An 11,741-nucleotide genomic window follows, 5' to 3' on the forward strand; every position below is an offset into this window, starting at 1 on the left:
TTCCCCCTGGACAGTTTGCCAGTCTATCTCAGGGCTGAAACATAGGGACATACTGTACAGGGACAGACAGACATTCACTGAGAACAACACGTTGCTGCTGTGTCACGCTGCCGGCTGACCCAGCCATTTCTCTGGATAACCCTCAGGGTCCACTCATACATTGCGTCTGTCCTTTGGGACCTCAGCTTGCTTGTTTATATTCTGGGCCAATCCCAGGACGGTGAGATGCTGCGACAGGGACTGACCCCATGATGAAGATCTAATCCCAGAGTAAACAAACATCCAGTTTCCCATGTTAGAATCAGAGACTACTTAAGCTTGGGTACTATAATATGAGAGTACAACAAGAATATACAATATACTGTGTTTTTATCTGAATGACAAAAGTTACTGGGTCATGGTTAATAACACTTTGGTCCTAAGGAAGCATTCCCAAAGGAAGCATCAAAATGAATTTGTAGATCACTGATGCTTTCACATTCAGGAAAACCTTCCACAGAAATGGTAAACTGTAATGGAAACACTGAAATTTTGCTAGATAGTTCTGGTTCATGTTAATAAAAAAAAAAAAGAAAAAGAAAAAAGGAAACGATTGGTTCCAGAAAGCAGGAAGTCAGTTTGATGAGAGAGAAGTGTTTTGTAAAGGTTGTCCAACAGCAGTTTTTATTTTGCAACTACTGCAATCAGACAAGGAGTCCTTCATGCTAGGAGACAGATTTTTTGTCTTGTCTACATGTACCAGTGAGAGCAAACTAAATAATAAAACACATCTCAACATTCAACAGCATCACATCTTATAGCCTCAAGTTGAACCAGTGTTTGTGTGGCTCAACGCAGAAAATTGTTATAGTGACTTATGATAAGTAACTTCAGTCACTGTTGTCCATCTACGCTCAGTAAGTCATGTACTGTGTATGTCCGTATGTTCAAATGTGACCTAACAAAGTGCTACCAAATTGGCTTAAGTACCATATTAAAATAAATGTGCTATACAACATTTAATGTCCTTCAGTCTGCAACCTGCATTAGCTTGTTCATCTGTTCCATCAGGGCAGCACCTGCACACACCCACACAGCACCAGGGAGACAGATCCCAGAGGCTCAGGTAAACAAGTTTATCACTGTATCCTTACACACTAATACAAGTCAGCTAGTAAAAAGCTAATAAAAGTAGTCTATTAAAACACTTGATGAACAAGAATTGCATAAATTGTGATGTTAGATCTGCCTATAATGATCGTGTGCATGTGTGAGTTTGTCTGATCTCTAATTGCCATGAATATGCTACAACAACAACTGTCTAACAACTGTTTAGCCTGATTTGTCACATAACTTAATAACTGAGCAGGTTCTGGTGGAGTCTATTAACAGCCTCCACAGTAAACCAGCCCCCCTCCCAATACCAGCTGTAGTGAACCTCATCAGACAGAGAAAAAAGGATTTGAGTGACTAATTTCTATAATCATTACAAACCTTACCTGGTAAATATTATCAGGACCATTTTGTATTTTATGTAAATTAAATTTATTACTTAAACACAATTGTACTTGAATCAGGGAGGTAAGCAGGAGCTGTTGAGGTGTGTGGGTGATAGAACCCAGGGATGCAGTATAGATGGAAAAAAGAAGAGGACCAAGAACCGAGCCCTCTGGCACACCGGTAGAGAGGCTATGAGAGTGAGAAACATGCCCCTGCCAGAATACCTTGAACGTTCATCCCGATAAGTACTACCAGTATCCAGAGATGGCCAAGTCAGAGTGTGTGGGCAAGAGGATATGCCTAATGCAGAGATTCCATGTTCATCAGGAATTAACTGACCACTCTTGAAGCCAGACTGGATGACACAGAGGAGGTTTTCGTGGAAAGAAAGTCGGAGTTGATTGAAGACTGCTCCTTCGAAAAATGGAAGAAGACAGACTGGTCTGTAAATCCTCACAAGGGAGGGTCAAGAGAAGGTTTCTTAAGCAGAGGGGTAATCTGGGCCTGCTTGTGAGGTTGGAAAAGTGCCTGTCGTGAGAGAAGTGTTGATGATTTATGTAATAACTGGCATCAGTGTGGGTGCAACTGCTTGAAGGAGAGGGAAGAGATTGCATCCAGAGAGCAGTTGGTTGGATTGTTAGAGAGGAGGAGGGTGGATACGTCGTCTTCAGTCAGAGTTAAAAATGAGGAGAGTGACACAGTGTTGGAGGAAGTTAGCAGGATCTCATCATCTGGAGGAGAGAACTGTGAGCTGATGGCTGCCACCTTATTAGTAAATAAGCAGGCAAAGTCATTGGCAGTGAGAGAGGTGAATGGTGGAAGTGGGTAGATGAGTGATTTGAAAGTGCAGAAAAGCTTACTGGTGACCTCTTGGTTTGGCTGAGTCTTCAACTGGGGAAACAGCTATTCACAAGAGCAACACTGGACCTTTTTAAATCAGCCAACAAAGCTGGAAATAATGTGAGCAACACTGAAATTTGCTGCTTTGTCTCTGCTGTGATACAATAATACAATATATATCTTACATCAAATAAGTAATGACAAACCGGTTGTCCTGTGTTTGTTTTTCTATGGGAATTCATTCAGATTTACAATACTGAAACAAAACAAGCCTCTCCAGCCCAGAATTCAATTGTTCCAATCTGGGAAGCATGAAGACAAAAACCTTATGCAATGATGACTCAATCGTCTTTGCTGTTTGACCCCGCAATTACTATTTGTCAGCAATTATTCAAGCTCAAAGAAATAGAAAAACACCACAACACATCCTTCGCAGATGGCAAATATACAAAATCTTTCAAAAGATTGAAATTAGAGATCATACACTGAGCTGGAAATAATTGTTTTTCCTCCACATAGTTCATAATTTAGTTCTGAAAATGTTTCATTAAGCCTCTTTTTTCTACTTTTAAAAGTCAGAGTGTATTCAGTTGTGAAGCCCTTTTAATCATATGCAATACAAATGCTAGAAAAGACCCAAGTCTCTGCTCTAGCTGGTCAAACCAGACTCCCAAAACCAAAGCCAAACTCTTAGACAACCAAACTTGGCAGTGCAATGTCAGGCCGTAAAAAACACCCATTAAATTATCAGCACAACAAAGCAGGTGCACGGATGACAGGACAAAACCTCAGAGGACTCGTACCACCCCCTCAAATCACCACTTTCAGCCTCTACATTCAGGGAGAAGCTACAAAATCCCATCTATTAAAAAAATACTATCATTCAGTTTGATATACATCAGTTAAACTAGCGCCAACAATGTTCTGAAGCACCTAATTTCTTCAGTAATGTTTACCTGCATTTAATATAGTGCATTTAAATGTTTTCTCTTGATATCTTTGTGACATAGGATCTCATAATATCTGATATTCCTTCCTCCTGTTTTACTGCGCGAAGCAGGGCTGATCCTTGGAACACACATAACGTCCCCCTCTCTCGGACACCAGGCTGCCCACACTTTCTTATCTCTCAGTGGCCTTCTGACCCTGTGGCCGTCTGCCTTTTCTAACCTCTCTGTGACCTTGAGCACACTTCCTGTGTGGTGGAGGGGAAATACTGGCAGATTGCGAAAACAGTGATTCATCCTTTACTGGCTGTGTACTGTATGTCTTTAAGGGAAAGCCACAGAAAAGGCCGTATAGCTTCCGGAGGGTAAACATTAGCCTTCTCATGAGAATGTTTCCCCATTAACTCCTCAGACATCTTCTGTGGATGTGTGTGTGTGTATACGTACAGTAAAGAGATGCATATCTTAAAAGGAATAGTTATCTGAAATGTGACTTTTTGTTTATAGGTGCTTCTGAGAAATTCAGTGAAAGTCAGTGAGTGAGTTGTACAAGCTCTTTATACAGTGGATCCATTACTTAATGTTAGTAATGGGCATTAGAATTATGTTTAATAAGTAGAATAATCAACTTTATATTTTATTTGGCAAATAATGTGATAATCATCTTTTCAAATAAAAAAATAAATAAAAATTAGTCAAACTTATTTTTTTGGAATAACCAAACAGTTAAACTTAATAGCACAACATCAGTTTGTAAACAAAAAACAATATATTATCACCATGACCAAGACATCATCTTACAGGAATTATTTGATCTCTGATTCACCACTTTGAGCTCTGGCTTTCAGGAAGATGCTACAGCATTAAAGATAAATATTTACATAAAAAATAAAATCCATCCTTTTAGTTAAATTACTAACTAGCTAATGGATGAGCAACCACTGGTGGGGTCTGAACCTTAGATTACCTGAATGCCTCCTAATGGTTTTGTGAAATTGAATGTAAATTCTTTTTTTTTTTTTAATTTCTCACAGTTCTGTTTATGATGACGCCAGGTGGGGATCAAGCCGAAGCCTACATTTTAATTGTTTGCCTCCAGTTGGACAAAAATGTCCTCTCATAGCACTGCACTGTAATGTACAAAACTTTTATCATCAGCAAAATGAATGCTAATGCTCTGAGTTTTAATAATGCATGGTCTATTTAAAAAAAAATTAAAATCATAAAACACAGTTTCCCCACACAATGTCATTGTCTGTGCAAACAACAGTCTAATAGGATATTCAGTTTCCTACAGGGTAACACACACACAAAATTTAGTCAGGGCGTGCAGGCCTCATCTAACATCATTAGCATCATTAGCCACCAGCCATACTTATATCTTGTAAAACTAAATGTAAAAGTAGTTCACACAAAATGTGGCAATTTGATATACATCCTAAGTACTTAATCAGATCTATTGCTTAACATCTGATGCAACAAACTGCAGACTACAGCACATGTCAATTAAGGGACACCAAACTGGTAAAGACTGGTTTCAGGCCCTGTGCTATTTACTAGTAGTGAGTATATTTACTGTAGGATCAAGTTAATTTCAGCACAATTACTATTGGAATGAACTGTGTAGTAAGATACTTAATGTGTGTGGTTACTCAGTTTGATCTCAGTGAGAAATGCTGGAGAAATTAAGTCTACAGCAGGCCAGGGCCTCAGCCAAATACAGTAGTTTTTCCCTGGAAATATCATTACTGTGGGCGTAATCCAATATTTGTAAAACGCACTTACTGTATATTTTACATGTACATTTATTTGTCTGTATGCTCATCTTCTGGAAATCACTCATTGCAAATTTGTCTTGTTTTAAAACTCTTTAATGATAAATGTATACTGGGGGGTGATTGTTAAATTGAGGAAGACCTTAAATTTCCTCACTCAGCAAAGGCCAAGCAGTTTTGCAGCCATGTTGAGGTTTGGTCAGGTGTCTGAGTTATTGTGTGGCCTAAGGTAAGCTTTCAGGGAGTTCATGGAAGACACGTGTGCCCTTTAAAACAAAGCCCATGTAAAGATTTACTATGGGTTCTTTCTTCTTTATTTCCACTCTGTGTATTATTTGTTTTCATTATTTATGATCACATTATGTTATTCCAGTGCCCTTAAGCAAACACACATAATCAAACTTTAATTTTCAATATGAAAAACTGTTACATGTTTAACAGCTACGGCATTTCAACGCTATCATTTTACTGACAAATGCTGCTTTACCCATTTTTAAAGGTAAAGCTACATCACCATCTAGTGGACCAAAGGTTTACTGCCATAACCCTCACCTGTAGCTCCGCATCACTTCATCCACTGTCTTAACATGGTGTCTGTGGTGAGCCAACTAATGAAGTGTTTTCCTTCTACTGATACTTCTAAACACAAAATCGACAGCTTGAAATGCAATATAATTAATTACCAGTGGTAATTAAGTACCACTTTGACTCAATTTCTTGCTGAGCAACTAAATACATGCTTTACATGTTACTTTGGGTACAAAATTAGCTATACTCCACTTAGAGAGTAATTGCTACATGTATTAACACATAGTGCAGGACTGCGCCAGATTTCTTCTACATCAGCCTCATAAATAACACTTCAGTTCTTGTTAACTCAAATTCTGGCACAGTTACTTAAAAATACTTAAGGTACCAAAGGTTTACGAATTTTGTGCGTCTTTGGCCTCAGTTTTTGTCCCGGCTGAATTTACAACACTAGGATCATGGCCTCTGGAAAGAGATGTAAAAACTTTCCTCTCTTGGGAAATAAAATATACTGAACTTCATTCCCCGGTGTTTACTTTCCATCAGCCCGCGGGGGCCGCCATTTTGGTTCTGATTCGGAAGCGCAGCCTCGGAAGGATATAATAAGCAAAAACATTTTAACCGATCAGTGGACGGAGTCGATTAGGTTCCGGATGTTTAACCACATGAGTCTTTTAAGACGACTTTCTGGACTATTCAAACATCGAAGGGTAACTGACATTAGCTCTGTGAGGCACATGTATGCTAACACATGAGAGTTTATGGACCAAGGACGAACTTCTAACATGAAATATGTAATGAAAACCTTTTTCTTTCATTTGACAGTGCTGCTTACTGCACAGAAGATGGCGACAAAACACTGCCAAATACAAACAACAAAAAAGAAGAGAAGCTCTGGTGGAAATTTGACCAGACATTTTAACTTCATCCTGCAGTTTTCTCACTTGCATTTGCAGAACTGCACTGCTGTCGATTGGTCCACATCTTCCCTTGATATGGGTCCAAGATTTTATTTCACCATGTTAAAAAAAAACGGTCTCAGTCCAAAGTCACGACACCAAACCCCCCACAGCTGCCCAGGACTGTCGCATTAGTGACCTCCATCACACCTGAAATTTCGCAGGTGATCAAACATACATCCCCTCTGTGTTGGCCAGTTATATGACATGTTGTACAGAAGCTAAGTTGTGTTAATTGAATCCAATTTACCAGAAAATATTACCAAAGCTTTCTCAAAACTCAGTTTTTTCAGTTTGCCATTCATCTGTGCGAGAGTGTCCCATACCTCAGGTAGCCTCTGTGCACTGAGAAACAGGTGTGAATTTATTTATTAGTATTTTAATATAACATTTTCCTTCAGTACATCAGGCCTAGGTACAAATACTTTATATACAATATGCACCTGAATAGCTCAACAGTAAGTAAATATACAGTATATTTTTGCATGTGTGTTTCGCCTGCAAAATGTCACTGAAAACATGGACGGATGGATAACCTGGCAAAACCCCAGTGACCTCTGGGGTTTTAGAGCATTATTTCTTCTATGATACATGAGACACAAAAAAGAGATACAACTATGATCAAAAAGGACAGAAAACCACTGAAAATAAATCCTAAGTGACAACAAACTTAAAATAAAAATGTCCATAAACAAATGTGTGACGATCAAAGACCTGAAAAAAAAACAAGAGAAACTAAGAGACTAAGAAGAGGCCATAAAAATGACAAAAACGTCCAAAAGAACCAAAATAGACAGAATTTTTTGATGGCAAACAGCCCCATTTTTATTGGTTTTGTGTCTCTTTCACTGTGGGGTCTCATTACCTGATACGCAATTTCATACAGCAGAAAGTGTTTTGTTGTTTTTTTAACCAATGTAAAATGTGCATTGGACATCAGTGACACATTTAAAAGCAGACTGAACTTAATCAGTAAACATTTTATTGTCCTGTTTCATGCCCATTGTCCAGGTGGTGCCTGCGCTGCAGTGGTGTTAATTCTGTTAGATCTTCACTGCCTTTCAATCTCACAGCAGAGTTAATGTTTAACAGCAACGTCTACCATTACAAGCAACTTTACAATGTCCAAAGGTAATGCAGGGATTATTGGATTTGGAAAAAAATAAGCCCTAAATGATGAACACAGAGAACAGTTTCTAATATGACAGCAGTCTTCTACACAGGTGAGTAATCCAGCTTTTTCAGAGATACTCATGATTATTTTATTTCAGCAACTGAAAGCCAGTCTACCTCTGTTCTCTTGCAAGCCACGGTGATTTGAAGATGAAGTTTGAGAATATCCTGGAGGAAATTGATGGTTTTGGGCCTTTCCAAATCATCATCATTGTTCTGCTCTGCACACCTCGAATAGTCCTCCCCTGTCACTTCTTACTGAACAACTTCATCACCACAGTGCCTGCTCACCACTGCGACTTCAGCACCCTGGAAGATGGAGGACTCTATATAAATTTAACACAGGAGCAGAAACTGACTGTAAGCATTCCCGTAGGAAGAGATGGGGACCCAAAATCCTGTGAGATGTTTGCAGAGCCTCAATTTCACCTGTTATCCAACACCTCCAGCAGCACTGACCTGCCCACAGTCCAATGTCAGACTGGATGGGTTTATAACTCTACCTTCACGTCTACCCTGGCAACAGAGGTGCAATTGCTAACAATAATTAATTATTAAATTAAAACAGCAACAGCTTTGTTCCATGAAAGAAAGAATTTCTACGTATATCCATGTAAATAGATGATCTAACTTCTCTGTGGTCTGCTTTGGCAGTGGGACCTTGTCTGCGATAGAAAAAGCCTGACAAAAACCACCAGCACAATCTTTTTTTTCGGAGTCATGATCGGAGCCATCGCTTTTGGATTTCTCTGTGACAAGTATGTGGAATAGAAAAATAACTATGAAGTGGAGATTCGTGTTTGTATTTCAAATAATTTGAATAGTTTCTACAGACAGACAATAAACTTGCTTAATTTCTTTTTAAACTTTCACTATAACAGTGATTAGGTATCTGAGTTCCAGTGGAAAGGAAAAAAATCTGCTATACAATTAATTTGAGGTTGCAAGCTATAGGTTTTGCATTAAAGATAAATTATTTGCCACTTGTCTTTGCAGGTACGGTAGAAAAAACACTCTTTTGGCCTCGTACCTCATGACGATAGCGTTTGGCTTCTCCAGTGCATTTGCAAACTCCTACATCCTGTTTGCAGTACTGAGGTTCCTCACAGGATTTGCACTGACAGGAATTAGTATCAACTCTGTGGTTCTCAGTAAGTAGTTTAAAATTATCCTCAAATTCTCAGTGCCAGTGCTTTTGTTACTTTGCTTTTCTTGCCCCTAAAGAAACTACCTCCAAGGTCTTCTCCACCAAAAGAAACAATTTTTAGGGCGAGGACCAGGCCCACAGCTGCAAAGCGACATTTCGAGCCTTATTACATTATGTTTAAATTCATTTTTATCATCCCCACCTCGCAGGCATTGAGTGGGTGGACACAGGTCACAGGTCGTTTATTGGGGTGATTGGCAGTCTGGCCTGGTCTGTGGGCAACATGCTGCTGGCTGGCTTCGCCTACTTGGTGAATGACTTCCGAGCACTGATCATGACCGTTACAGCCCCACTAGGATTTGCAGTTCTGACCTGGTGGTAAGTCAAGTGTTCAGACACAAACTAATTACATGTAGCAGTCATTATGGATCACTTCATTAAATAAGTTTGTCCAAAATTACGTGATTTCATACACATTGTAGTTAAATGATTCACTCATTATTATTGTTATTATTAATATTTGGAAAATGATTTCAGGTGGATTCCTGAATCTGCCCGATGGCTCTTAGCCAATGGAAAAGTGAAACAAGCCCAGTTTTATCTGGACAAATGTGCAAAGTTTAACAAGAGGCCAATACTGGCAAACAAAATGAAATTGGAGGCAAGTTAAACCTTAATGATGAATACTATGTGTAAAACATTACCGAATTGTGTACAAATTGTCTTTAAAAATTTCAATAAAACAACCAATTTCTACACTTCACTCAGCATATTTTCTCTCCTCCTGCACAGAGACTTTCCGAAATAGAAATGACAGAAAAGCAGGACAAGAACTACACTTACATTGATCTAATCAGGACCCCAAAGATGAGACGGTTAACTCTACTTGCTGGGATTATGTGGTGGGTATTACCTCAGAAGTATCTTACAAGGATCATAGAGTATAGACATTTAAATCTATTAAATCTATGAAATTAATTCAATTGCAATGTCTGGTTGACTCTTCTTCAGTACAATGTTTGGTATATTAGCGGGGAAACCACAGAAACACAAATAAGCAGTGATTTCTTGTGCAGGTATGGAGTTGCCTCAACTTATTATGGAATCAGCCTGAACATCAGTGGATTTGGTTTGAACATTTACCTCACACACTTCATTTATGCAGTCATTGAAGTGCCTGCCAAGCTGATGATCTATTGGCTTCTTAACATCATTGGACGGAGGAAGTGCCAAGCAGGCACGTTGTTACTGACAGGAATCTGCATCGCCATAAACATCTTCATCCCAAAAGGTGAAAAAACACATCAGTTTCCTTTTACAGTTGCAAAAAAATTACACACAACATTTTCTGCCAGTATTGTTTGTCAGTCAACATGCCAATATTTTTACTATATTTATACCTAACCCATAAAAACACACTCCAAAGGTTGAGCTATAAACGGAATTTATTGACATTTAAGTTCCTTAAATGTTTGGATGGCTGCCTTATCTTGTGCACAGTGCATGCTGTACTTGTTCTTTGCAGGTTTGTGGCACGTGCGTGCTGTTGTCGCCATTCTTGGAAAAGGCCTTTCAGAAGCTTCCTTCACGACGGCCTTCCTCTACACAACTGAGTTTTACCCCACGGTCATCAGGTCAGTTTACGTCGATCACAACAACCTGCTTATTTTACTTCAATTATATACTTCAATTATATATTTACTTCAATTATATCAAGTCATCTTCAAGTTATCTTTATAATATTTAACCACACCAGCTGTATTCAGATGGGAGTCTTTGAGCCTCCTACAAAAAGATATAATTTGTTCCCAGCTGTAATAGTCCCACTATGTTTATATTTTTTCCTATGGAGGAATAATTTACAAAATGATTTACCGTTGCTTTCACCAGACAAAATGGTATGGGTTACTCCAGCTTCATAAGTCGTCTGGGAGTATCAGTGGCTCCCCTCATCCTGCTGTTGGAGGACATCTGGACTGTTCTTCCTCAGATCATCATCTGCACTGTGGCCATTATATCAGGCCTGGCATCTCTGTTTCTTCCAGAGACACTGAATGTGAGGCTGCCAGAGACAATTGATGACATTGAAAAGCAAAGGTTAGCACAATGTGTAAAATTTGAGAATGCACTTGAGTTTGTGGACAAGTGTCCATTTTAAAATAAAACTTTCAGATCAGACAGATCATAAAAACAGCTGTTGGACAGTAACACACCTATTGTCAAAATCTGTCCAGAGAAAAACATTTCTTTGACTAACAAAGGTTATCAATATCATTTCATTTCAGAAGAAATGATACTGCATCTCATTCCGTGGAGTCCTCAGGTGTTTTCCTGGAATCAAAGAACACAACAAATACTTAGTGGCAAGTCAAACGAGGACATTGTGTATCTGTTCACATGCCTCATACTGATGCAAATGTAAAGTGGAAGCCTGCTCTTATCATGTAGAAAACATTTTCGTCTTTTCTGATATTTGTAAAGTCAAATTTCTGTGTTTGTTATTATTGTTGTTATTATTAAGTGTTTGTCTGGTTTTTAAACGTCACGATAGAATTACTTTTTTTAGTCATTCAAACAATAAATTATACAACTGGGTTTTGTGTAATCTGGGTGTTAAAATTATTTTTGTGCTTTTTCAGACACACTACTGATGTTAATGTAAAGAAATATCCATCAATCCATTATCTGTCATCGTTTATCCTATGTGGGTCTTGGGGGGGCTGGAGCCTATCCCAGCTGTCATCGGGTGAGAGGCGGGGTCCACCCTGGACATATCACCAGTCTATCTCAGGGCCACAGAGAGACATACACAGACAGAAGACCATTCACACTCACATTCACAGTTACAGGAAACTTTAGATTCACCAATTAACCTAAACATGCATGTGTTTGG

General features: G+C 38.9%; 1 protein-coding gene across 2 annotated transcripts; it reads left to right on the top strand.

The window, feature by feature from the left end:
- The first annotated feature begins 7,344 nt into the window (after window positions 1-7,344).
- On the top strand, window positions 7,345-11,276 carry LOC137131349 (solute carrier family 22 member 7-like). 2 transcript variants are annotated; one of them, XM_067512478.1, is made up of 11 exons: window positions 7,348-7,751; window positions 7,836-8,229; window positions 8,356-8,459; window positions 8,698-8,852; window positions 9,058-9,226; window positions 9,386-9,509; window positions 9,641-9,750; window positions 9,925-10,139; window positions 10,374-10,482; window positions 10,739-10,945; window positions 11,134-11,276. In XM_067512478.1, exons 2-11 carry the CDS (start codon window positions 7,852-7,854, stop codon window positions 11,207-11,209), a joined length of 1,647 nt encoding a protein of 548 aa, XP_067368579.1. In that variant the 5' UTR covers window positions 7,348-7,751; window positions 7,836-7,851; the 3' UTR covers window positions 11,210-11,276. The 2 variants fall into 2 exon arrangements, with proteins under 2 accessions (XP_067368588.1, XP_067368579.1); XM_067512487.1 differs by lacking the exon at window positions 11,134-11,276 and having other exon boundaries at window positions 7,345-7,751; window positions 10,349-10,482.
- The last annotated feature ends 465 nt before the right edge of the window (window positions 11,277-11,741 follow it).

The sequence above is a fragment of the Channa argus genome, chromosome 1 (assembly GCF_033026475.1).
Source record: "Channa argus isolate prfri chromosome 1, Channa argus male v1.0, whole genome shotgun sequence".
NCBI classification, from domain to species: domain Eukaryota; kingdom Metazoa; phylum Chordata; class Actinopteri; order Anabantiformes; family Channidae; genus Channa; species Channa argus.